The sequence below is a fragment of the Spermophilus citellus genome, assembly GCF_964194105.1.
Source record: "Spermophilus citellus genome assembly, chromosome: 3".
NCBI classification, from domain to species: domain Eukaryota; kingdom Metazoa; phylum Chordata; class Mammalia; order Rodentia; family Sciuridae; genus Spermophilus; species Spermophilus citellus.
The window spans coordinates 231,766,160-231,792,543 of record NC_138184.1 but is presented as its reverse complement, the minus strand read 5'-3'; the positions used below and the strand labels follow the sequence as shown (position 1 = coordinate 231,792,543).

The following is a 26,384-nucleotide window of genomic DNA, read 5'->3' as shown; positions in this document are numbered from 1 at the left end:
AAAGTAGGCCCAAATCTCTATCATGTTAGATTAGGCCCCGACTTACTTAAGAAGACTCCTATAGCACAAAAAATAAAATCAAGAATCAGTAAATGGGATGGGTTCAAACTAAAAAGAAAATGAAACAATCACTTAGGTGAAAAGAGAGCCTACAGAATGGGAGCAAATTTTTACCACATGCACATCAGATAGAGCACTAATATTCAGGATATATAAAGAACTCAAAAATCTTAACAACAAAAACAAAAACAAATAACCCAATCAATAAATGGGCCAAGGAACTGAACCAACACTTCTCAGAAGAGGATATACAATCAATCAACAATATATGAAAAAATGTTCAGCATCTCTAGCAATTGGAGAAATGCAAATCAAAACAGATACTCTAAGATTTCATCTCACTCCAGTCAGAATGGCAGCTATTATGAATACAAATAACAACAAGTGTTGATGAGGATGTGTGATACATTGATGGTGGGACTGAAAATTGGTGCAGCCAATATGCAAAGCACTATAGAGATTCCTTGGAAAACTTGGAATGGAACCACCATTTGACCCAGCCATCCCATTCCTCAGTTTATACTCAAGGTACTTAAAAACAGCATACTATGGTTAACACAGCCACATAGATGTTTATAGCAGCACAATTCACAATAGCAAAATTGTGGAACCAACCTAGATGCCCTTCAGTAGATGAGTGGATAAAGAAATTGTGGTATATATATATATATATATATACACACACACAATGGAATATTACTTACTCAGCATTAAAAGAGAATAAAATCATGGCATTTGCAGGTAAATATTGGAGAATATTATGGTAAGTGAAATAAAGTAATCCCCCAAACCAAATGCTGCCTGTTCTCTCTGATATGAGGATGCTGATACATAATGAGGATGGAGGGAGGAGCATGGGAGGAAAGGAGGGACTTTAGGTAGGGCAAAGGCCATGGAGGGGAAGGGAGGGGGATGGGGGTAGGAAAGATGGTGGAATGAGCTGGACATCATGGCCCTAATCACATGTATGAAGACCCGAAAGGTGTGACTTTACTTTGTGTACACTGAAACATGAACGATTGTGTTCCATATGTGTAATATGAATTGTAATGCATTCTGCTGACATATATAACAAATTAGAATAAAAAATTATAATACGTTTTTTAAAAAAGAGTGGTAAGTAGAAAGATTTGAAAAACTTGTAGTTTGGCCATATGAGAATAAAACTCCAGTTTAGGCATTGTGGCTACTAAACCTACCATATCCACTGTAGGAATGCTAAGCACTTCACCCAGAAACCACAGGGAAGATGGTGGAGCGCAGGTCAGGAGTTGGCAAGACCAACCCACTTCAGGTCAAGGGTGTAAAATTAAAATTCCTTTGAGAAGAGACAATGAGTGATCCTTGCTTGTGCAGTGGGGTCTAGGAAGTCGTTCTGTTGTGCTCAGCCACCTAGACCCCCAGAAGCAGCTGCAGCTGGGTCCTTGAAGGTTTGGCTACTGTTGAGCTGGTGTGGCGGAGTTTGGCTCCTCCACGTGGTGGTGGATCTGCAAGAATGCAGGACGCTGGAGGTAGGGGACTGCAGAGCTTCCACCAGTATTTCCAAGGATGACCTGGAAGGACAGGCCAGTGCCTCAGGGTCTGAGTTCCCACAGGCACCCCCACCCCCATCCCAAGGGTGATGTGTGCAGATGTAAGAAGGAGCTGAAGTTGCAGGGAGACGCCCAAGATGAAGAGGTGCCATACTGTGGGATGTCTGTTGAGCAGAGCTGCAGGCATTGAGTGAGCACAGACAAACTAAGGGAAGCACGTGCCGCGACATAGAGGCACAGGGTGGAGCGACACAAGTGTGGAGAGAACATCAGGTCCTCGTGGTCCGCATGCTGGACACGGAGTCGCAGGACTCATTTGCCCAGCGGGACTTCTGTCTGGCTTGGTCCCACCCCTTCTTTCTGTGACCGGGTTTCTCCCTTGTGGAATGGCATGTTTACTCTGTGCCTTTATGTGTTGGACATATGTAACTTGCTTTTGATCTTGTCTCTCAGATAGGAGTTTGCCTTGAGTCTCAGGAGACATTGGACGTGGACCTTTGAGCCATGCTGGGACTGTCAAGACTGGGGGACTCAGAAATGGACTAAATGTGTTTGCATTGTGAGATGGGCTTGAGGTTTTTGGAGTCAGGGGCAAGATGTTATGGTTTAGATATGAGGTTTCCCCCCAAAACTCACGTGTGAGACAATACAAGAATGTTCAGAGCAGAAATGCCTGAATTAGTGGATTAACTGGGTGGGGACTGCAGGCAGGTAAGGTGTGATTGGAGGAGGTGGGTCTCTGCTTCCTGGCTCTCATGTTCTGAGCTGCTGTCCTCCCCTGCCATGATGTCCTGCCTCACCTCTCTGTCCCCCAGCCTGGAGGTGGCCATTGTGAACTGAGACTTCTGAAACTGTGAGCCAAAACAAATGTTTCCTCTTCTAAAATTGTTCTCGTCTGTGGAGGAGGCAGCGTGAAAGGTTTCTGTGCTACACTGAAGCTGAAAAAAATATGTATATGGGGAACACTGAGCATACTGAAAGCCAGAAAATGATTGAACCCAGGAACGCTTTTCTGCTAAGAAACATCCTCAGCCCTTTATAAAATATTTTATATAGGAAGGGAAGATGGCGGCGATGGGAGTGCATCACCCCAGTGTGCTGCGTCACTGTGCGGGAGAAAGACGAGGTGAAACGGCTGAAGGCTACCTTGTTGGGAATTTCCAGTGAAATTGAGGTGCTCCAGAATCTAGAGGACGGATTTACATCACGCGGGGTTCGGCTGCGGGGACTCGGTCGCGGGCGATTTCTCCACACGGAGGGTAACAGAGCCTGGTCGGCGGACCGCCCCACGGATGGAGTCTGCAGCGCACGCTGGGTAGCGGTGAGGTACCGGAGCGAGAGTACAGCGATGCAGATTCTGGGGGCTCCTGCCAGCGGTGCAATGGCCGTGCTTAGTGCTGAGTTCCGGCTTTGAGACAGAGGAGAGAAGCGGTCTAGTTCGGTTCTCGACACTGGTCGGACCACGGAGGAGGACAGCAGCCGCCATCTTGGAGAGCTGATGTAATCATCCCTGTTTTCTACTGATCTCAGCTCATTCAACTACGGAACAGGTGATTTCAGGCTGGTATTTGCCTGCGTCTCGCAGACAGATCGCTCAGTCTCGGGGCTGGAGAACCTGAGGAGAATACTCCTCGGGGCTCGCTCCTGGAAAGGCGTGCGCCAGGCTTTGAGCGGCCAGATTCTGGTTCCCCAGGCTGCTTTGGCCCAGGGCTGGGGAACCTGCGGGGACTGCGTGCTGAGGCCAGCACCAAGTGGAACGTGCGCTGAGGGGCGGCTGGGCTCTGACTCCCAGAACAGTTTTGGCCCGGGGCTGGGGAGCCCGCGGGGACTGCGTCTTTGGGCCTGCTCCTAGGGGAGCATGCACCGAGCTGGGAGAGTTTGGAGCGGCCGGGCTCGGGCTCCCAGGACTGCTTTGGCCTGGGGCTGGGGAACCCGCAGGGGTCGCTCTGTGGAGCCTGCTCCTAGTGGAGCGTGGCCGGGATCGGAGAGGCCGGGTTCTGGCTCCTGAAGCTGCTTTGGCCCAGGGCTGGGGAACCTGCGGGGACTGCTTCTCGGTCCGGGTCCTGCTGGGTGCTGTGGGGGCCTGGGGGGCAGAGTGGAGCTGCTGCCTGCACCCAGAGCAGGCTAAGTGACCCGCCGGCGTGGTATCACGACACCCCAACTGCAGCTGGGGCCGAGGAGAGTAGCCGCCCTCGCCTGGAACAGGACCAGAGACCCGATGGCGTAGTAGCCAAATCACCCCATTTGGAGTGGGGGCTATGCAGAGCCGCTGTCTGAGCCTGCAAGGTAGGCAGACCTGCGACCCACTGGCAGGACAGGCCTGGCAGCCTGCCAGTGTGGTGGACAAGTAGCATCAAGGCAGTCACGTCACACTGGTTGGAGTGGGGGTGGAGCAGAGCTGCCGCCCATGTCCAGAAAAGGCCCAGCGACCAGTTGGAGAGGCAGTCAGGTACCCCCACTGGGAGTGGGGGCTGAGCAGAACTGCTGCCCGAGCCCGCAAGGTAGACAGAACTGCGACCCACCGGCGGAACAGGCTTAGAGGCCGACCAGCGTGGTAGACACGTCACACCAATTGGAGTAGGGGCCGAGCAGAGCTGCCACCCACATCCGGATCAGGACCAACGACCTGAGGGCGTGGTAGTTACGTCACCACAATTGGAGTGGGGGCAGAGCAGAGCCGCCACCCGCGCCTGCAGGGTGGGCAGACCTGCGACCAACCAGCATGGTAGATAGTTCACCCTAATTAGAGGAGGAGCACAGCCACTACCCGCCCTGCAAGAGAGATCTCCCAACTATACAAGAGCAATATAAATAAATAGGGGGAAAATTTCAAAAACACAACAGTTTCACCAAGCAGAAAGAAACGCAAGCAGTATGAAAAGACAAGGAAAGAAAGGACCACAAGCAATGCAGGTCAACTCAACTTTAGAAGAGGTAATAGCTGCAACAGATGGAATGTCAGAAACAGAGTTCAGGATATACATGCTTCAGATGATCTGGAGTCTCAAGGAAGACATGAGACAGCAAAATCAGGCAATGAAAGATCACTTTGACAAGGAACTACATAAACAAATCCAGGAAGTAAAAGATAAATTTCACAGGGAGATAGAGGTAATAAAAAACAAACAAATAGAAATCCTAGAAATGCAGGAAGCAATAAACCAACTTAAAACCTCAATTGAGAATACTACCAGCAGAATAGATCACTTAGAAGATAGAACATCAGACAATGAAGACAAAGTATTTCAACTTGAAAAGAACATAGACAGCTCAGCAAGTCTGCTAAGAAACCATGAGCAGAACATCCAAGAAATATGGGATAACATTAAAAGACCAAACTTAAGAGTCATTGGGATACAGGAAGGCACAGAGCTCCAAACCAAAGGAATAAACAATCTATTCAATGAAATAATACGAGAAAACTTCCCAGACCTGAAGAATGAGACAGAATCCCAAATCGTAGAAGCCTACAGGACGCCGAATGTGCAAAATCATAAGAGATCCACACCTAGACACATTATAATGAAGATGCCCAACATACAGAATAAGGAGAGAATTTTAAAAGCTACAAGAGAAAGGAAGCAGATTATATTTAGGGGTAAACCAATCAGGATAACAGCTGATCTCTCAACACAGACTCTGAAAGCTAGAAGATCCTGGAATAACATATTTCAAACACTGAAAGAAAATGGGTTCCAACCAAGAATTGTGTATCCAGAGAAATTAAGCTTCAGGATGGAAGATGAGATTAAAACCTTCCACGATAAACAAAAGTTAAAAGAATTCACAGCTAGAAAACCATCTCTTCAAAACATCCTCTGCAAAACATTACAGGAAGAGGAAATGGAAAATAACATTGAAAACCAACAGTGGGAGGTAGGACAGTAAAGGGGGGAAAGTAATCAAAGAGGAAAACAAATCAGGTTTAGTAACATTAATAAACAAATATGGCTGGAGGAACAAACCATATCTCAATAATAACCCTAAATGTTAATGGCTTAAACTCACCAATTAAGAGACACAGGCTAGTTGAATGGATCACAAAACAAGACCCAACAATATGCTGCCTACAGGAGACGCATTTGATAGGAAAAGATATACATAGACTGAAGGTGAAAGGTTGGGAAAAATCATTCCACTCATATGGACTGCGGAAACAAGCAGGAGTGTCCATACTCATATCAAATAAAATAGATTTCAAGCCAAAGTTAATCAAAAGGGACAAAGAGGGACACTGCATACTGCTCAAGGGAACCATACACCAACAAGATATAACAATCATAAATATATATGCCCCAAACAATGGTGCAGCTATGTTCATCAAGCAAACTCTTCTCAAGTTCAAGAGTCTAATAGACCACCATACAATAATCATGGGAGACTTCAACACACCTCTCTCACCACTGGACAGATCTTCCAAACAAAAGTTAAATAAGGAAACTATAGAACTCAATAACACAATTAACAACCTAGACTTAATTGACATATATAGAATATACCACCCAACATCAAGTAGTTACACTTTTTTCTCAGCAGCACATGGATCCTTCTCAAAAATAGATCATATATTATGTCACAGGGCAACTCTTAGACAATATAAAGGAGTAGAGATAATACCATGCATCTTATCTGATCATAATGGAATGAAACTGAAAATCAACGATAAAAGAAGGAAGGAAAAATCATGCATCACTTGGAGAATGAACAATAGGTTACAGAATGATCAATGGGTTATAGAAGACATTAAGGAGGAAATTAAAAACTTTTTAGAGTTAAATGAAAACACAGACACAACATATCGGAATCTATGGGACACATTGAAAGAAGTTCTAAGAGGAAAATTCAATGCTTGGAGCTCATTCCTTAAAAAAAAGAAAAAACCAACAAATAAATGATCTCATACTTCATCTCAAAATCCTAGAAAAAGAAGAGCAAAACAATAGCAAAAGAAGTAGAAGGCAAGAAATAATTAAAATCAGAGCTGAAATTAATGAAATCGAAACAAAAGAAACAATTGAAAAAATTGACAAAACTAAAAGTTGGTTCTTTGAAAAAATAAATAAAATCGACAGACCCTTAGCCATGCTAACGAAGAGAAGAAGAGAGAGAACTCAAATTACTAGCATACGGGATGAAAAAGGCAATATCACAACAGACACTTCAGAAATACAGAAGATAATCAGAAATTATTTTGAATCCTTGTACTCCAATAAAATAGAAGATAGTGAAGGCATCGATAAATTTCTTAAGTCATATGATCTGCCCAGATTTATTCAGGAAGATATAGACAACCTAAACAGATCAATAACAATAGAGGAAATAGAAGAAACCATCAAAAGACTACCAACCAAGAAAAATCCAGGACCGGATGGGTATACAGCAGAGTTTTACAAAACCTTTAAAGAGGAACTAACACCAATACTTTTCAAGCTATTTCAGGAAATAGAAAAAGAGGGAGAACTTCCAAATTCATTCTAGGAGGCCAACATCACCCTGATTCCTAAACTAGACAAAGACACTTCAAAGAAAGAAAACTACACACCAATATCTCTAATGAACCTAGATGCAAAAATCCTCAATAAAATTCTGGCGAATCGGATTCAAAAACATATCAAAAAATTATACACCATGATCAAGTAGGATTCATCCCTGGGATGCAAGGCTGGTTCAATATATGGAAATCAATAAATGTTATTCACCACATCAATAGACTTAAAAATAAGAACCATATGATCATCTCAATAGATGCAGAGAAAGAATTCAACAAAGTACAGCATCCCTTTATGTTCAAAACACTAGAAAAATTAGGGATAACAGGAACATATCTCAATATTGTAAAAGCTATCTATGCTAAGCCACAGGCCAGCATCATTCTGAATGGAGAAAAATTGAAGGCATTCCCTCTAAGATCTGGTACAAGACAGGGATGCCCTCTCTCACCACTTCTGTTCAACATAGTCCTCGAAACACTGGCCAGAGCAATTAGACAGACGAAAGAAATTAAAGGCATAAAAATAGGAAAAGAAGAACTTAAATTATCACTATTTGCAGATGATATGATTCTATACCTAACAGACCCAAAAGGGTCTACAAAGAAACTATTAGAGCTAATAAATGAATTCAGCAAAGTGGCAGGATATAAAATCAACACACATAAATCAAAGGCATTCCTGTATATCAGCGACAAATCCTCTGAAACGGAAATGAGGACAACTATTCCATTCACAATATCCCCCCAAAAAATAAAATACTTGGGAATCAACCTAACAAAAGAGGTGAAAGACCTATACAATGAAAACTACAGATCCCTAAAGAGAGAGATAGAAGAAGACCTCAGAAGATGGAAAAATATACCCTGTTCATGGATAGGCAGAACTAACATCATCAAAATGGCGATATTACCAAAAGTTCTCTATAAGTTCAATGCTATGCCAATCAAAATCCCAACAGCATTTCTTGTAGAAATAGATAAAACAATCATGAAATTCATATGGAATAACAAAAGACCCAGAATAGCAAAAACAATGCTAAGCAGGAAGTGTGAATCAGGAGGTATAGCGATACCAGACTTCAAACTATACTACAGAGCAATAGTAACAAAAACAGCATGGTACTGGTACCAAAACAGGCGGGTGGACCAATGGTACAGAATAGAAGACACAGTAACCAATCCACAAAACTACAACTATCTTATATTTGATAAAGGGGCTAAAAGCATGCAATGGAGGAAGGATAGCATCTTCAACAAATGGTGCTGGGAAAACTGGAAATCCATTTGCATCAAAATGAAACTGAATCCCTTTCTCTCGCCTTGCACAAAACTTAACTCAAAATGGATCAAGGAGCTCGATATTAAATCAGAGACACGGCGTCTGATAGAAGAAAAAGTTGGCTATGATCTACATACTGTGGGGTCGGGCTCCAAATTCCTCAATAGGACACCCATACCGCAAGAGTTAACAACAAGAATCAACAAATGGGACTTACTCAAACTAAAAAGTTTTTTCTCAGCAAAAGAAACAATAAGAGAGATAAACAGGGAGCCTACATCCTGGGAACAAATCTTTACTCCACACACTTCAGATAGAGCCCTAATATCCAGAGTATACAAAGAACTCAAAAAATTAGACAATAAGATAACAAATAACCCAATCAACAAATGGGCCAAGGACCTGAACAGACACTTCTTAGAGGAGGACATACAATCAATCAACAAGTACATGAAAAAATGCTCACCATCTCTAGCAATCAGAGAAATGCAAATCAAAACCACCCTAAGATACCATCTCACTCCAGTAAGATTGGCAGCCATTATGAAGTCAAACAACAACAAGTGCTGGAGAGGATGCGGGGAAAAGGGTACACTTGTTCATTGTTGGTGGGACTGCAAATTGGTGCAGCCAATTTGGAAAGCAGTATGGAGATTTCTTGGAAAGCTGGGAATGGAACCACCATTTGACCCAGCTATTCCCCTTCTCGGTCTATTCCCTAAAGACCTAAGAAGAGCATGCTACAGGGACACTGCTACATCGATCTTCATAGCAGCACAATTCACGATAGCAAGACTGTGGAACCAACCTAGATGCCCTTCAATAGATGAATGGATTAAAAAATGTGCCATTTATACACAATGGAGTATTACTCTGCTTTAAAAAATGACAAAATCATAGAATTTGGAGGGAAATGGATGGCATTAGAGCAGATTATGCTAAGTGAAGCTAGCCAATCCTTAAAAAACAAATGCCAAATGACTGCTTTGATATAAGGGGAGTAACCAAAGACAGGGTAGAGACGAAGAGCTGGAGAAGAAGATTAACATTAAACAGGGATGATAGGTGGGAGGGAAAGGGAGTGAGAAGGGAAATCGCATGGAAATGGAAGGTGATCCTCAGGATTATACAAAATTACCTATAAGAGGAAAGGAGGGGTAAGAGAAAAATAATACAAGTGAAAGAAATGATTTACAGTAGAGGGGGTGGAGAGAGAGAAGGGGAGGGGAGGGGAGAGGAGGGGAGGGGGGATAGTAGAGAATAGGATAGACAGCAGAATACATCAGACACTAGAATGGCAATATGTAAATCAATGGAAGTGTAACTGATGTGATACAGCAATCTGTATACGGGGTAAAAATGGGAGTTCATAACCCACTTGAATCAAACTGTGAAATATGATATATTAAGAACTATGTAATGTTTTGAACAACCAACAATAAAAAAAAATTGTTCTCGTCAGGTCTTTTTGCCAGTGACGAAAAGCTGACTTCACGCCCTTGGGGTCCAGGCTGGGCTCACTTCCGCCTTGCTGGCTGCTCTCTTCTCTCTCTGTTAGGGGTTACCTCTCACGGCTTCCATACTCTGTCTTGACCAACTCCTGATGTGCATCCGGGCTGCGCTACCTGGACTCTGCTCGTGGGTCCGCTGGGACTTCCACACTTCTCTGTCTCCCATGGCCTTCTCTGACCAGCCAGTCTTGCCAGGGTGCCTCAGCGTCTCCCCCCACACCCAGTGTTCGCCAGTTGTCGCCCCCTGGGTGGCTGTGATGGCCTGTTTGGCCCCTGCACCTGGGACCCTCCCTAGTTTTGGAGAAGTCCCAGTGACACCCAGCTCTGTACCTGCTGTTCCAGCTGCCTGATGGCTGGCAGATATGGCCTCCTTGAAGGGTCCTTCTCTGAGCCCTTCTCAGTGGCACTCTGCCCACCCCTCCATGCTCCGCCCACAGGACTGTTGCCAGTTGACACATGTGTTGGTTTGCCTGAGACGCGGAGTGCCACAGCAACACGCACAGTTCTGAACCTTGAAGTCCAGGGTACCGGTGGTGCAGGGACACTATGTCCCAGGCTGTGCTCTGGCCCTGTGACTTGCCCTGGTGGTGGCTCTTGCATGGTTTTACCTGTGTGTCCTCACATGGGCTTTGCTGCTGCACTGCCTTGTGTCCATTTCCCACTTTCTACAAGGCACCAGTGTTGGACTAGGGCCCGTGCTCAGCGTCCTCTTCACTAATTAAATCTGCGGCCACCTGTTTCCTGATGAGGCCCAGTATCTGGCCTAGGACTTCACAGAAGGATGACTCCTGGAGGTGCAGCCCACAACCACAAGCAGCTTCTTCCTCTGTTAATGTCTTTGTCTCCTGCGTCTCCCACAGGGAGCCCTGAAGGCAGGGCCTGGCCTTCAAGTTGAGAGCTGGGTTCCTCCCGGACACTGAGTGGGGGGGGGGGGCGTGAGCGAGCAGAAACCTTGCTGCTGTGGCAGTGTGCATTGATACTCCCTCACAGCAGCACTCACAGGGGCCCAGGCAGTGGGGACGGGGGACCCTGAGTCCTGGCGTCAGGATTTGTAACGGGAGCATAGAGTTGCAGGTACCTGTTACCTGCCACCTTTTCATCAGGCAGCTCTCCCTGTGGCCTTGCTGGGCCGTGTGCAGCTGCAGCATCCTGGGTCCTCCCTGCCCTCTTGTCCCCCATTTGTGTCTACACAGGTGGTGTTTAAATACCCTTCACTGGGATTGTCATCCACCTCGACAGTGGATCAATGTAAACGGCTGCTTGCTTTGAGCACTTCACGCCCATCCCACCGTCTGGTTTTCGCATCTCCTCATCCTCTGCCTCCCCTGCCTGCCTCTCTATCAAGTTTTTATTGAAGGCTGAGATGAGCCAGAGGTGGCATCATGGACCCGTTACACTTCCTGGCAATTCCATCTGCACCTCATTGTCTGTCTCAGTGATGGAAAACTCAGGTGGCTCCTCATGATGGGCACATCCGGGAACAGCCAGCCGAGGCAGCTCCCTGGGGACCCTGGCTTCCCATCACCCTTGCTAACGATGCCCCTCTCCCTCCACAGCCCCCTGACCCTGGAGAAGGGGAAGCAGCTGATGGGGGATGTCGCCCACCTCCTGAAGGTGCCGCCCAGCATCTTTGAAGATATCGAGTAAGTATGTGAGGCTGGACCTGTTGGCTTAGCCTGAGCTCACCTTAGTTCAGCCTCAGAAATGGGTTTATGAGGGAAAGAGCTGTGTGTCTGGGGTTCTTGTTAATCATGTCAGAAATTCTGTAGAAGACAAAAGTTCTAGCAGGCTTTGGTGAGTTTTCCAAGTGCAGCTGAATCCTGTGCTGAATTATGAGAATCCTAATCCTGAGAGCAGCGTAGCCAAGGCCAGTGCCTGCTTCGTGCGCCTGCCGTCCCTGGGTCCGTAGCATCCTCCATGCTCCACTGTACACAGGGGCCCTGGGGAGGTCTACACCCATGGACCCTTTGCCTTCATGCACTGAGCAACTGGCAGGGCCCTGTCAACCTCTGGAAGCTTCCCTAGGGGAGGCCTTGGACTTGAGGCACTGAGTTGATCAGTGCTTGGCCAGCACCCTTCTCCTGGGGGAAAGAGCAGGTGCCCAGGAAGCAGGAGTGTGGAAGTTCCTGTCCTGGGCTTTAGTATGTAGGTGCTGGAGAGAGGGTATGCATGAGAGAAACCTGGACACAGGCTGGAACTATGCAGGCTGGGTGCTCTTGCAGAGTCCACCCCATGACTGGGAGGAGGATGGGAGGGGGCCTTGCAAAGAGAGGTCAGGACCCATCGAGTGGAGGTAAGAACTGAAATGAAGGCTTGCCTGTACTCATGTGTGTGTGTGTGTGTGTGTGTGTGTGTGTGTGTGTGGTGCAGATGTGTCCCCCTGTATGGTCTGAAGACTTCAGGAGCCTGCAGAGGGCCATGGACATACAGGCCAGGCATGAGATGGAGTGGAGAACACAGGATTCACCTGGGTGAGGACCAGGTGATCGGCCAGGGATCCCTGGTCCCAGACATGTGGGTGCCTGGTTCCTGTCTGTCAGGCTCTCTGAGGTGCATCTGCTCCTACTGGTTGTTTTCTTATCCCCTGCAGGTGATAGTTCCCTGGTGACCACAGAGTGGACACAGTGTGCTAAAATGACCTGCTAAACCCTGGGGGCTGACTGCCCCTGATTGCCCTCAGCCTTCCCTCCTTACTCAGATGCCCTGGGTGGGCCTGGGCTCCAGTCCGCAGAGGCCATCTCTTGCTGGTGGACGAGCGGGAGCCTGGGTGGGTGAGTGCCTGTTGCTCAGTGGCCTTGTGGCTGAAGGTGAGCGTGGGCAGGAGGAAAGGCCGTCTACAGGGGCCTCGGGTGGACAGCACTCCTGGCGGAGGTGATGTGGCTGATGCTTCCTAAGCAGGGGAAGCTTAGGAATGGCTTAGGAATGGCTCCTGGGACTCTAGAACAGAGCTCACCCAGGCCCACAGAGGCCTGTTCACTCTGTGCTCCTCATGTGTCTTCAGTGAGGCCCTTCTGGGGCAGCTGTGCAGCCACAGGGAGTGGCGGCCATGTGCCCAGGGGCTTCTGTGGTCTGCAAGAGTCTGTTGCTCTCTGTGGTCAGTCAATAACTTGCATCATAGTGGAAGGAGGCTGGGTGGAGGCCACCTTGCCGGTTGGACACTGCTACTGAAACAGTGCTGGTTTGTGAGGGGGACCCTGGGAGCAGAACTGCTGTGTTCTCAGGGTTCAGTGGGAGGTAGTGTGGCTGGCCACCACATGAGCAGCTTGTAGGAGATTGTCCGTGTAGCCCACCTGGTCCCACTAACCTTAGAAGTGAGAAGTGGCAGGTTGGGAGGCCATGCTCGGGGAAGGAGGTGAGTGGGGCTGCAGAGCTGACGTGCTTCTGCTGCTCATGGTCTGAGTGTCAGCACACTGCTCCTCTGGATCCTCCCACGGAGAGCCCTGGCATCAGCTCAGGTTCTGGGTACAGCTACCTGCCTCTCTGGGGAGTGAGGATTGGCTGAGGCTGCCTGCTGAGCCCCTGCTGCATCCACTTGCAGGCCTCCTTCCTGCTCAGTGCAGGGCCCCTCTTCCCCAGAAGTGAGCCTGAGCACCACCCTGCCCAGGACCTTGGGCACTGGTCTGCAGCTCCTGGCCAGCATCCTCCCTGCAGCCTTTGCTCGCCTCCCCAGCTCCTCACAGTCCTCATCCTGGTCCTTGCTGGTCCAAAGCCTCCTCCCCAGTCCCCAGTTCTGGGGTCTTGTTGTGGGTCTTGTGTATATAGTGGCTTTGCCCTTTGGGACATACGAGCCCTACCTGAATGTCCTGAGAATCCCTTGGGCCCAGTAGTGATGGATGCTCTGAGGAGGGGTCCAGGCCCGGGCTGTGCCTCAAGGGCATCTCGGAGGAAGAGCCAGCAGCAGCCTGGGTGCCTGGTGCTGCGTGTAAGAACACAGCCTAGAACTGTCCATTGTTTCAGTCACAGGAAGGGGCATGTGAGCTGGCACGTGCAGGCATGGTCTGCATTTTTACGGAAGTAGTAGTTATGCTTAATATGTTTTGTTAATGGTTATGTAGCTGTCAAATAAATCCCATTATTTCTTATTACATCATTAGAGACCATTAAAACGGCATTAGCTTGCTGCTGAAGTTATGCTAGCAGACACAACGGCCACAGTTATGATCTTATAATCTAATCTTGGCTGTCCTAGGCAGGGCTGACAGATGCAGGGGCTGCTTCCTGCAGGATCCCAGCCAGGTGGGCAGTACTGGGGTGAGCAACACAGAAGAACATGCTGAGAGCCCTGGAGTTGCGGGGGGCGGGGGTGCCTGGGGTCAGTTCTCTGGACGAGCCCTGCAGTGCATGAGGCGTGGGGTCAGCTGGGGCATCCCCAGAGGACAGGCTTATTCTGTGATCAGCCCTCACGGCTCTTGGCGTGCACACGACAGTCTTGTTTCTCATCTGTGGGATTCACTAGCTTGATAAGTGCAGTGCTCTCATTCTTCACAACGGTCACTGGGGACACAGCTGCAGAAATGCTCCACCCAGACCCTTTTCTCCAGGGTCTCCTACTGCACAGGCCTGGGGACATGCCTGCACCCAGCCCATTTCCTCTCCTCAGACCACCCTCCATGTGGGAGATGATCCCTGGGGGTTACAGGCTTCTTCCCAGAGAAGAACAGTGTTATTTGCCCCTAGCCTTGTCTCTGTGCCTTGGCAGATCTGGGGAGATGTTACATAGGAAGCAGGGGTAAGGGAGGGGTGAAAAATGGCCTCGCCCCCTGGGTTGATGCTTCCTGCTGTCTCTGTGGACAACATTGATTGCAGAGCGCCGCATCACCTGATCTGTGTGCCTGGGCAGTGTGGACCAACCACGGCGGGGCCTGTGCTTGGGGCAGATGCACAGTGCTCAAAGTCCAGTCCCTCTAGCAGTGAGTGGGGCACCTGCAGGAGGGTCTTGGTAAGTGGGGGTTGCGTTTGCAACGTGGTGCACTGCTATCGTACACCCATGCTTCTGGTGACACCGCTGCCGTCGCAGCTGGGCTCAGGCTTTGCCTGGAGGGTCATGGAGCAAGGTGGAGCAGGGTACCTGGTTGTGGAAAGCTTCCCAGAGCAAATGTGGGTCTCTCCACAGCCCCCCTCTGGATCCTGCTAAGCTGCAAGGGGGTGGCCTGGGGGCCAGAGACAGGAAACCAAGAGTGTCAAGGCACTGTGGCAGGACGTTGGAACCGTCCAGTCCTGTCTTTAGACTGAAGATGAGGTAGCAGGGAAGAGGTGTCATTAGGATATGCAGGTGATTCTTCTGGAGGAAGAGGTGGCACCTTTCATGAGCGAAGCCCATGCTCTGCTTGGTGGCACAGGCTGGCGCTCCCACTTGGAGTGTGAAAGGAAACTGCACCTGGGAGGAGAGGGTAGCTCACCTTCCTAAGAGTCCTTGGTTTCCCTGCTGCACACCAAGGAGCCCAGGCATAGCCCTGTGTATAGCCAGCCTGGAGTCTGCTCCCAGGAGCGCTCTGTGGGCCCAGGCCCCACGATTGCTATCTCTGAGCCTTTTAATTCTTCTCCCAAGTGAGGCCGATGGCAGGACTGCAGAGCTTAGGATGGAGCCCCGTGGAGGTGGGCAGTGCATGGCAACTTGTGCCTTTCACTGGTGTCTCACTGCTGTGAGGAGGAAGCACTCTTCCTTCCACTGTGGGTGGGTTTGCACTGGTAAAGCAGCCCCGTCGGCTCTTCTTCCCGGAGCAGCTCTGGTGAGATCCTGCGGGTGACTGGGGAACGGTGCACAACTGCAGAGTTCAGGAATTCCATTCCTGTGAGATTGTGGTTCCTGGTGATGAGGCTTTACTGGCAAGATTTGGATCTCCATCCTTCCCAGTCAGCAGTAGGCTCCTTGGGGGCAGGAACTAGTCAGTTCAGCCACCCGGTGCCCAGAGCAAGGTGTCTCCTAGTGTCTCAGTTTGCTTAGGAGGAATGAGTGAATGTTACCGGATGGATGGAATCTGGCTCAGAGGCACCTGGGTTCGAGTCTGCTTTTCTTGACTTGCTGTAAGACCTTGGGCAGATTGCTCAAGCTCCAGCAGCCTTAGCTGCCCACCTGAAGGGGAGACACCACGTGGGCATCAGCACTCGGTCGCACACAGCTTGTGTGTGTGATGCTCCATTCAGAAATGAGGTGCTGCTTAGGCTGGGAGACCGGAGGGCCCATGAGGAGGTCAGGTTGTGTGAAGTATAGCTGAACGCTGGGCAAGGTGGGCTTGTCTTCATGACTTCCCTGTCAGACTGCATGCTGCTGCTCAGCTTTCATTCATTCTCAGCCAAACAAAGTGAGAATCAGTCTTCTGTTCTGCAGACATCTCTGTTGAGCAGAGACGCTGCAGGAGTGCTGTGTCCAGCAAGGCTTTGGAGCAGGAGGCCAGCTTGTGATCCAGGACTCGGCTCCAGTGGGAAGGCCCAGAGGACTGGCATTGGCCCTAGGGAATGGAGTTGGTCCTGCATGCAGACAGGTGGCAGGAGGGGAGAGCACTGGCTCCCAGAGGTTGCTGTGCACATATGGGGTGCAAATGGAGTATGGATGAGGCCAGGCAAGTGTCTTCAGGAATAGAGCAGCCCACGGTCCAGAGTGAGTGCAGCATTCAGATGACCCCATGGTCTGTGCAGCTGGTCACCCCAGGTCCAGTGTGAGGAGGGGTGGCTCAGTTCTGAGTTTGCTGCTACCTATCGTCCATCCATCCATCCATCCGTCCATCCATCCATCTATCCACCCACCCATCCAGAGCTGAGAGGCCATCAGGCTAAATATCAAAGTTTCAAGAAAAAGCTTCAGTCCTGACTTTTAGGCAAAGACTTCTATTTCTAAATGCCATTAACCAGTCATTTATTTATTTGTTTAATTCATCAGTATGTAAGCACCGTGACACCCAAACTGTGCAGTAGAAAATGCAGCATAATGGCCCTCGGTCCTTCGGGAGCACAGGGCTTCTGCTGTATGTAGCTAACACAGTCCATGGCTGTACTGATGGAACGGGGTTCCCTGGGGTTTCGCCTCCCCCGTCAGTTGTAACAGAACAGATTGTGTGAGGGTCAAAACCAACAGGTTCTTTCAAAGTTAAAGGAAAAGCATAAAACATGAATAATCTATTTCCCCCAAAACATTGCATGAGAAGAGTGCCAGTCCTAAGCACAGACAGGAATTCCCGAACTGCACATACTCGCCAAGTGACTGCAGCGAGGCAGTCTGCACAGCCCCTGAGGAAGGTAACACATTGTCCATCCCTGTGTTTGGTAAAGGCTTGGTCACATTAAACTGCCTTGCAATATCTTAGCGGGTCTTTGTTTCCTCACATATTCCATTAGGAATTGATTCTCTCAGCCTCTCCTCCCTTGAAAGCCCTCAAACTGGAGATTTTGGGAAGCTGTTGCCTAATATTTGGAAGCATGAATGCACAACTGCAGAAAGACGGTGATGCAGAGTGTGCCTTAGCAGTGTGTGTCTGTTTGACTTTGCCATCTGCACAGAATTCTGGAATGCTCTGGCCCTGGCCTCTCAACGAGGCATGCAATAATGATTCTGCCAAAGCCAGCAAGAACTCGATTTTCTCTTGGCATTTGACTATCCCAGCACCAAGCCACGGCTTCCCCAGAACGAGGGGTGGTTGAAGAGGAGTGGTGGAAATAATCTGGTGTCCTCAGGAGTAAGCCAGACCATGCCAGGCTGAGGAAGAACCTACTCATCTGGTTCTCAGCCCAGAGACAAAGCTGAAGGCTTGTTCAAGTAGCTCCTCAGAAACACACACCACACAGAGAGATCTTTCTGTCACTAAAGCTGTGTTCAGTCAGGTGCAGTGAGTCTGAATCATTCTGACTTCATTGTTTAACCTTACTACTCTTAGCATTTCATATCTCTTACGTTAATACTTAGTAAGGCATATAATGAGCAAGTCATTAATGTATAGCCAACTAGATAAGAACAGTCAATGCAGAGATTCTTATGACAGAGAGAATATTTTGAGAAAACGTCTTACTGGGTTTGCATTAACATAGGCAATATGCACATACATAGCTCTGTTATCTATCTGTCCATCCACCCACCTATGTATCCATCATCTATTCATTGTCCATCTGTCCATCTACTCATCCATCCATCATCTATTATCCATCATGCAACCATAATCCATTCATCCACTTACCCACCTTCTATCCACCTGCCTATGTATCCATCATCCATCTATCTTTTTACCCACCCATGTATCCATTAATCATTCATCCATCACTCACCATGTATTTCTTCCACCCATGCATGCATCATCCATCTATTTATCCATCTGCGTACTCATCCATCTGTCTACCTACTTACTCACCTACCTTACCTACCTATTGTCCATCCATCCGTCCATCCATCCATCCATCCATCTATCTACCCACCCACCCATCCACCTATCTGCCCATCTATCTACCTGCTTTATCTATTTATAATCTATCTATCCATCTATCATCCATCCACATATGTTATGGGCTTCATCAAAAATAGGATATCAAACAGACAAAGTACATGTTGGTCTCTCAGGCCTAGGGGTATTATACTAGCAAAAAAATTTAATCCAATTGTCTTATCAGAAGTTGATATTATTTCTAAACAACTTTCAGAAAAGTTTATCAACTGGAAAGAGCAGCATTTACATTTATGTTCGTTGTGAAGTTTCAACATTAAATGATTAACCTTAGGAATATCCATTGTTGCCAAATGTGGCATGGCTGCCATTTTAAATATTTAGTTTTTAGTTCTAGTTGGGTACAAAACCTTTATTTCATCTATTTAATTTTTATGTGGCGCTGAGGATTGAACCCAAGGCCTTGCACGTGTGAGATGAGTGCTCTACCACTGAGCCACAACCCCAGCCCCAAGGCTGCTTTTTTTTTTTTAATGAAAAAACAGTCAAAGGAAATTTATACCTGGGCTGTATTTCTTCAAAGTGTTCCAAGTGATTACTTGGCAGTGTTTACAAGAGAAACTAGCATTATAGGTGATCTTCATTGTACACCATAAAGGTTGACTTGATACCAACAATCCTGTGTGTGTACCTGTTGTTATGTAGAAATAACAACTCCCAGATGAGCTGGACCAAGTAGAACCTCTGTGGACAGGACTTCATGGTGCTCTGCGTTTGGGCAATGGTTTTAAATAGCAGGAACCAGAAGCTGCCATCTGCCGCAGTCTGGCTGGGCAAAATAACCGGGGGTGGGGGGTGACAAGCAACTTGTGAAGGTTGAAACAGCGGGGGCCACTTTATTGCAGAACAGCAGAGGTATATATACCCAATCGATTATACACAGATTGCTTCAATTAACATCATCTAGATACAGCAATCAGCCAATAAGGAATCTCCATCACCTTAATGGCTCAGTGGCATTAGCTCACAAACCACTCCTCCTGGCAAACTGCCAGGCGCCATCTTGACTTGGTTCTGACCCTCAACAGCCATCAGGGTTTGCTGGCCTGCCCCACTCTCAGCAGAGCTGCAGGTCTGCATCTGGAGGATGTCAGTGCCTTCTCACTCCTGAGACTGGAGTGTTGTGTGATGGCCCTAGATGACCTCGAGACACAACCCTGCAGAAGACTCAGTCTGCAGATGTTTTGAAGGCAGAATGGAGATGTATGTTTAGATTATTTTAAAGACAAGTGTAGGAAAATAGATTTCTAAATTGTCCTTGGTTGAGCTCTTATGCCAACACTGGCTGCTGAGGGTTGGCTTGTATGTCTCACATGCCACAAGTGATGGTGTGAGGATATTCTGGAAAATATGCAAGATATTAATGTTAAAACCCTGGAAGTTACTTCTGTTTCTTGTTAGCATGTTTCATGACAAATTTAAAAAAAAGAATGAGCAACTACCTATATGTAATGAAGGGTCAGGTAGACCCCGGAATGGCAAAGACCTTGGAGCACCTGGACTAACATTTAAAACAGAGGTCACTAGAGCTGGAATTACAGTGGCAACACTATTTTTATCTGTCTGAGCTTGTGTGGTTTGATTAAATAGGTAAGTTTTAAATTGGGGCATTGTGCATGATCCCAGGGACACAGCTTTTCCTGTTGGTCCAGCATGGGACTCAGCTCACCCAGGTAGTGCACCGTTTATCCCACCAGCGTCTGTGTAAGAAGCCACATGAAGCGTGTTGCAAGCGTGGCACACCCACAGGGATCCTGAGAGGCCCTTCTTTTACTAGGGTAGGGAGCATTTGCGGTTAGGTTTGAGGGTTCCTCCTTTTGATGTTTTTCTGTGTCAAGAGTGGACACTTCTCACAGAAGCAAGTTGATGGCTCCAGGGACCATGACTTGGCAGTGACACAAATGCTCTCACATCAAAGGTACCCACCATGGGACATGCCAGACTTCCTCACTACCTCCTGAGTGACCTCTCCTGGCTATCTACAGATCCATCATGAGATCCAAATCCCAAAGTCACAGGGTGAGGGAAGGGAAAATGGCCCACCTGCTTGGATCAGCCAAGCCATCCCAGGTGGAGAGGAGCTGGTCTCCTGCACAGAGCAGTGCAGCCTGCAGGAGTCAGAGAACCTGCACAAGGTCTCCTGCACCTGAGAGTAGATGCTGCAGAATTCAGAGGGTGTGGGCTGGCCTAGGCCCTCAGGGCAGCAGCCAGGAGCTGCAGATCAGAGGGAATCCTGCAGGCACCAGGCGTCCTGTTCAGCCACCCCAACACCCTCCAAGGCATGTCTTATTATCCCTATTTCACAGGTGAGATAACATGACATGCCTCACCCAGCAGAAAAGCAGCAGTTTCCCATGTGAAATGTTGATTCCCATGTTCTCAATGTTAAATCATAAAATGTGTAATGTATATGGAAATGCATTAACACAGGTGGTAGGGAATAGTCCATTCTCTATGTTTCGGTCAGCTTTTTCACTGCTGTAACTAAAAGACCCAATCAGAACAATTGTATAGAGGAGGAGAAGTTTATTTGGAGGCTCACGGTTTCAGAAGTCTCAGTCCATAGACGGCTGGCGCCAATCCTCGGGGCTCAAGATCAGGCAGAACAACATGGTGGAAGAGTGTGGCAGAGCAAAGTGGCTCTCAGTGATGATCAGGAAGCAGAGAGAGGGAGACTGCACTCACCAGATACAGAATACATACCCAGAGGCACCTCCTCCAGCCATGCCTTACCTGCCTTCAGTTACCACCCAGTTAATTCCATCGGGGGGTTAATTTACTGATTGGATCAAGACTCTCACGGCCCAATAATTTATCCTCTAAATCTTCTTGCAGTTTCAGACATGAGCTTTTGGGGAACAGCTCACATCCACACTGTAACATTCTCATTCGTGGCTTATAGTTACAGTTTGTGTTGATTCCTCTGGACTTCTGCAGCCCTCCCTGGACATACGTGGACAGGGGTACACAGAGCAGGGAAAACATGGGTTGGTGACACACTCTCAGCTGAGACTGAACGAAGCCACAGTCTTCTTTTCCAGCTCTTGCTGTGAACAGGGTCCTTCTCACAGTCTCTTCAGTGCCATCTCTTTCACATGTTTTCTTAGAAATATTGGCACACTGCAAGGAATCAAATACATGCTCTGAAGTAATTTGGCAAGGCAGAGGGGGTGCAGAGGGTGTGCAGAGGGTGCACTACTGAACAAATCTGGCACAGCTCTGTTCCCTGCTCTGATAGGAGGAGTCTGAGGTTATAATCTAGGCGAGTGGCTGATCTTAAAATTGGGGAGGACAAATAATTAAAATGGCTACATCTCAATTAAGGTTAAATACTATATTCTGAGCATGGACCACTGAACTTTTTATTTCTCACAAGACCCAACCTTTTTCTCTTTATACATTTTGGTCTCATTTTTATTTTTGTTCTTGCCCATTTGGTATTAGTATTCCATCCATCCTGACCATAGTAACTTTTTTTTTAAGAATAGAAACTCCTCATTTTTTGGGTGAGGGGTACTGAGGATTGAACCCAGGGGTGCATAACCACTGAGCCACATCCCTAATCCTTTTTATATTTTACTTAGAGACAGGGTCTCGCTGAGTTGCTGAGGGCCTTACTAAGTTGCCAAATCTGCCTTTGAACTTGCAGTCCTCCTGCCTCGGCCTCCTGAGCCATTAGGATTAGAGGTGTGTGCCACCACGTCTCGCCATGGTGAATTCTGAGTTTGATACCACCCATGGTAATGAGTTGTCCCCTTTATAGTGGTTCACATAGGCACCTGGTGATCAGGAACACTGGTAAGATCCTTTTCAGGTTGGATGGAGCTTACCTTCTCCCACTGCCAGGCTGGAAGCAATGACTTGTCAACTCAAGAAGGGAATCTGAGCATCAGCTCATAACATCATACCAGCAAAAAAATAAAATAAAAATGAAAATAAAGCAAAAAAGAAGTAGGGGTAGGCCTTAAACTGGCTCAAAACGTACCTGTGACTCTGACAGAGCTCTGTGTGATATTTATCAGGCACTCTTGAATAAAGATACTTCCTTCGTAACCTCCAGTTTTACTTTTGGGAAGACTGACACAAGTGTGTATCTCAAGTGACAATTAATAAAACGATGTCTTGTCTTTTAAATGTCCATTTATGGCTGTGTTTGATCATACTCTTCTGCCAGGTGTTTAAAACCAAGGGGTCTAAACCGACCTCTTTCTATCTACTGTGAGGACCCCTGAGGTTTGTCAGGGATCACTCTTGGGAACCTGTGAGAAGCCTCTTGGCTCCTTTAGCTTTTCCTGTCCTAGTTGTGCCATCTGCCAAGACGGGAAGGGTCTTGCTGACTCGATGCTGCTTCTTTTGGAACCATCAGGGACATTTCCTTTTCCAGTGACCCTCCTCTTTGCAGAAAGTGCACTGGTTGGCTTCATGGTCCCTAGGGTCCTCATGATTCCCCTGATCAGGAGGTTGGGGACTTGCCAGAGTTGCAGGGACCTTACAGAGTTCCCCTCATTCCCTAGATCCTGGCTGGCCTCCGGGGGAAAGGGCCAAAATATTGGCTGAGTTTTCCTTGGCCCTTTTACTTCCTTAAATTTGGTCTCCAGGTTGGTTTTAAACACCCAGCAGGCCGGTTTCGCCAGTGTTGAAGTAGAAGTACTGGATTTTAACTTCAAGTTTTATAATTTTACAGTTACCTCTTCCATTTAATTGGGGTATTAATACTAGAAGTCAGCATTCTATCCTACCTGTCCTTTAGATGATAGCTTATCATCTCAAATTAACTCAGGTTGTTCTATTAGAAGCAATGCTTCTGCAAAACTAACAGGCAACACTTATAAGGTTCTGTAAGGAAGATATAAAATGAAATTAATAAGAGCAGAAGCATTCAGTTTGTATAATAGCTGTAAACCAAGAAACATAATATTTCTAATCCCAAACATTTATATATGTATTATGTCCCCTGTTTATTTTGAGATCACAGTAATCCTTACAACAACAACAAAATCTACCTTTTGAACATGAATTTAAATGTGATTAATTAATTCTGGCCTAGCTTTGGAACCATCCTGATGTGGAGTAGGGTGAGAGGCAGAGCCTTATCTTAGGTGAGGCAGAGTCTTGACAAATGTTAGATAAAACAATATTACATCCAAAATATGAATCAAACAGACGAAGAGAGCTCTTAAATTAAACTTTCCTTGTTACTCTCCAAAAATACATTTAAATTTTCATCCCAGTGTAAAGAGCAACATAAAATTCTCTATGTATCTTATTGATAAAAAGTTACCTATATCCAATTATAAAACATTCAATGGCACAAATAAATCCCCAATTAAATCTGTTATTTTTATGTATGTCTAAACAAGATCACCACCACAGACAGCTTTAATCTGGAGAATACCAGCTTAGTAAGGTGTTCTAAGTTTTCATATATACTCATATATTTAGGGTGTCTGACAACACTGACTCAATTCATGGTCTAAAATTTTGTCCAGAAGAGAATGGACGTCTCTCTTTAGGGGTGCATGGGTTTTTTTTTCTTCCTGAAGTAAGTATTTCCTCCTTAAACAAAATCTTGGTTAAAATAAGAATGATCACCACTCTAGGGTCCCATCGGCCCATGGCCTTGCTCACTTGTTGTAGACCTCCAGCAGAACGGAGTTTGTTTCTTTTTCCTGCAAGGTACTTGCAGATGAAGTTGTTCCTCTGTGCATGATAATCTTATCTGAACGTTTAACTTATACAACAAATTTTATCCCCGGAAAGGGATCAGACAATCTGCCATAAACAAACAGATCAAAAACCATTCCTTAGTCTTTCTTCCCAGTTGCATTGTACACAGGCTGTTGTGGAGCCTGACCCATCCCTTATCACTGTCACGGTGCCATCCACTAAGGGTGCTCCCTATCGTCAGTTGCACCAGAGGTCCCTGTGGGCCTTTTCACTGTGCCAGGCCAGTGATACCCATGGAGGAGCCCTCTCCGTCTTCCTTTCAGGTTCCTTGAAGACGCCTTTGTAAGAGCTGCCAACAAACACAGGTTGGCTCTTGTTTCTATTCCTCCCAGGAATTAACACCAAAGAGGCTCTATCTACTAGTCAGCTCCTTGTGAGGGGTTTATATCAGTCTCCCCGTCCTGCCCCCACCCCCATCTGCTGACGATTTCTATGTCCAGGGAACTCTCTTCAATGAAGGTCACATTGACCATAAAGAGACTTCAGGGACTTCTCTCTACAGAAGTCATAATGGCCAAAACACCGACGACGGCGTACACTGGGAATCCAGGAAGCCCTTCTATTTTAGCTCTGTGGGAAACCAGGAGGGTTCCACCCAGAAGTGGCTCCCAAATGGGACATCCTATCAGATCTTAAAAGTGGAGCCATTTCATCTCCAGGTTATAATCTAACAACTAGAACCCACTGATATGTCCTCTGTGACTGGCAGCTTTCACCCCTGAAAAAGATAGGTCAATCGTCAAGCACAGAGGGGCGGCCCCCAGTAAGGTTTTCCAAATGTAAAGGCTGCCTCAGGGGGTTCCTTTGTCCCAGAGCTTCAGGAAAATGAACTTGGGGTAGACCAAATGAAGGTCGTAGAAAAATTCAGACTCAGGGACTAAAAGGGTATGGTCAATTAGAACCTCATGGGCCACCCCGCAGCCTAGGTACCCTCCCAGTGTCTGTGCAACATGAGTGTCAGCCATTAGCCCAACACATTTATTTTAATGTTTTTCAGTTTATTTTTTCCTTGTAGATGGACGTAATATATTTTATTTTTATGTGGTACTGAGGATCGAACCCAGTGCCTCGCATTGTGAGTCAAGTCTCCCCACTGAGCTATAGCCCCAGCCCCCCAATCCTTTTTTAAATATCTGTTTAGCATAGACTCTGATCGGTGCCTTTATCTGAAGCCATAGGTCCGCAGACTAGTGCACCCAAGTGGAAAAAACCTCCGGCGGGTTTCCCCTGGCCTCCTGGGAGCGCCATCTCCTCAAGCCCCACAAAGCTCACTCCTTTCTTTTTCTGTCCTCTGCCACCATCATGGGTTTCATTCTTTGAACTTGTGAGACAGGGACCCAGAAAGAAACCAGGGAGGCCTAAGCCCATGTGTACCCACCGAAGCGCAGGAAATGCACTGCGCTGCATTCCCACACTCAGAGCAAAAGGGCTTGCAAGGCGGGAAGAGGCGAGGTCGCCTTTGCCCATTTCTCTGGGATCATTCTTCCAGCCGGGGGCTGGTGTCCCTGACCATAGTGAGATAGTTTGTGACTTCCTGGGACCAGGCTGAGAAATGCTGGGACTGCCAGTACTGGGTTGAATGGATTGAAATCTTTTTTTTTCTTTTACCAATTTATAAAAGCATTTAATAGACCCAAATATATGTACACTTAGGTTACCTGTGAAAACCCAGGTATTAAAGTCTGATTAACACTTTAAGTCAGTTATTCCTGCCAGAGAAAACTTAGAGCAATGGACATTGCACTTTAAACATTTTATAAACCAATACTCTGATTGTCTGGCACATAGAAATATGTGTGGGTTCGTGACTCCCTTTCTCTTACCAACTTAGATGGACCCTTTTTGTTAAAATTTTTATTTAATTTACACGAATGGAGAGGCATTTGGATATATCCCTTCAATTTATAAGTACTCATTTATCTATAAGCCAATTCTTTTTTATTTATTTTTAAAATTTTATTCTGATTTATTCTATATGACAGCAGAATGCATTGCAATTCATATACACACATAGAGCCCAATTTTTTCGTATCTCTAGCTGTATACAAAGCATATTCACACCATCCGTGTCTTCATACATGGACTTAGAGTAGTGATGTCCATCTCATTCCACCGTCTTTCCTACCCCCATACCCCCTTCCTTCCCCTCCCACCCCTTTGCCCTATCTAGAGTTCATCAAATATTCCCATGATTTTTTTGCATCTATTGAGATGATCATATGGTTCTTATCTTTAAGTCTATTTATGTGGTGAATCCATTTATTGATTTCTGTATGTTGAATCAAACTTGTATCCCGGGGATGAACCCCACTTGATTGGGGTGCACTATCTTTTTGATATGTGTTTTTAATTTGATTT

The 26,384-nt window shown here is 46.9% G+C and overlaps 1 protein-coding gene across 1 annotated transcript in view; it reads left to right on the top strand.

Moving 5' to 3' along the window:
* PTPRN2 (protein tyrosine phosphatase receptor type N2) overlaps positions 1-26,384 on the top strand; it is a 944,635-nt gene that overhangs the window by 377,359 nt on the left and 540,892 nt on the right. Inside the window, exon 10 of the mRNA XM_081285260.1 lies at positions 11,430-11,516. Within this exon, the coding sequence (XP_081141386.1) occupies positions 11,430-11,516 (87 nt within the window). The remainder of the gene's footprint in view (positions 1-11,429; positions 11,517-26,384) is intronic.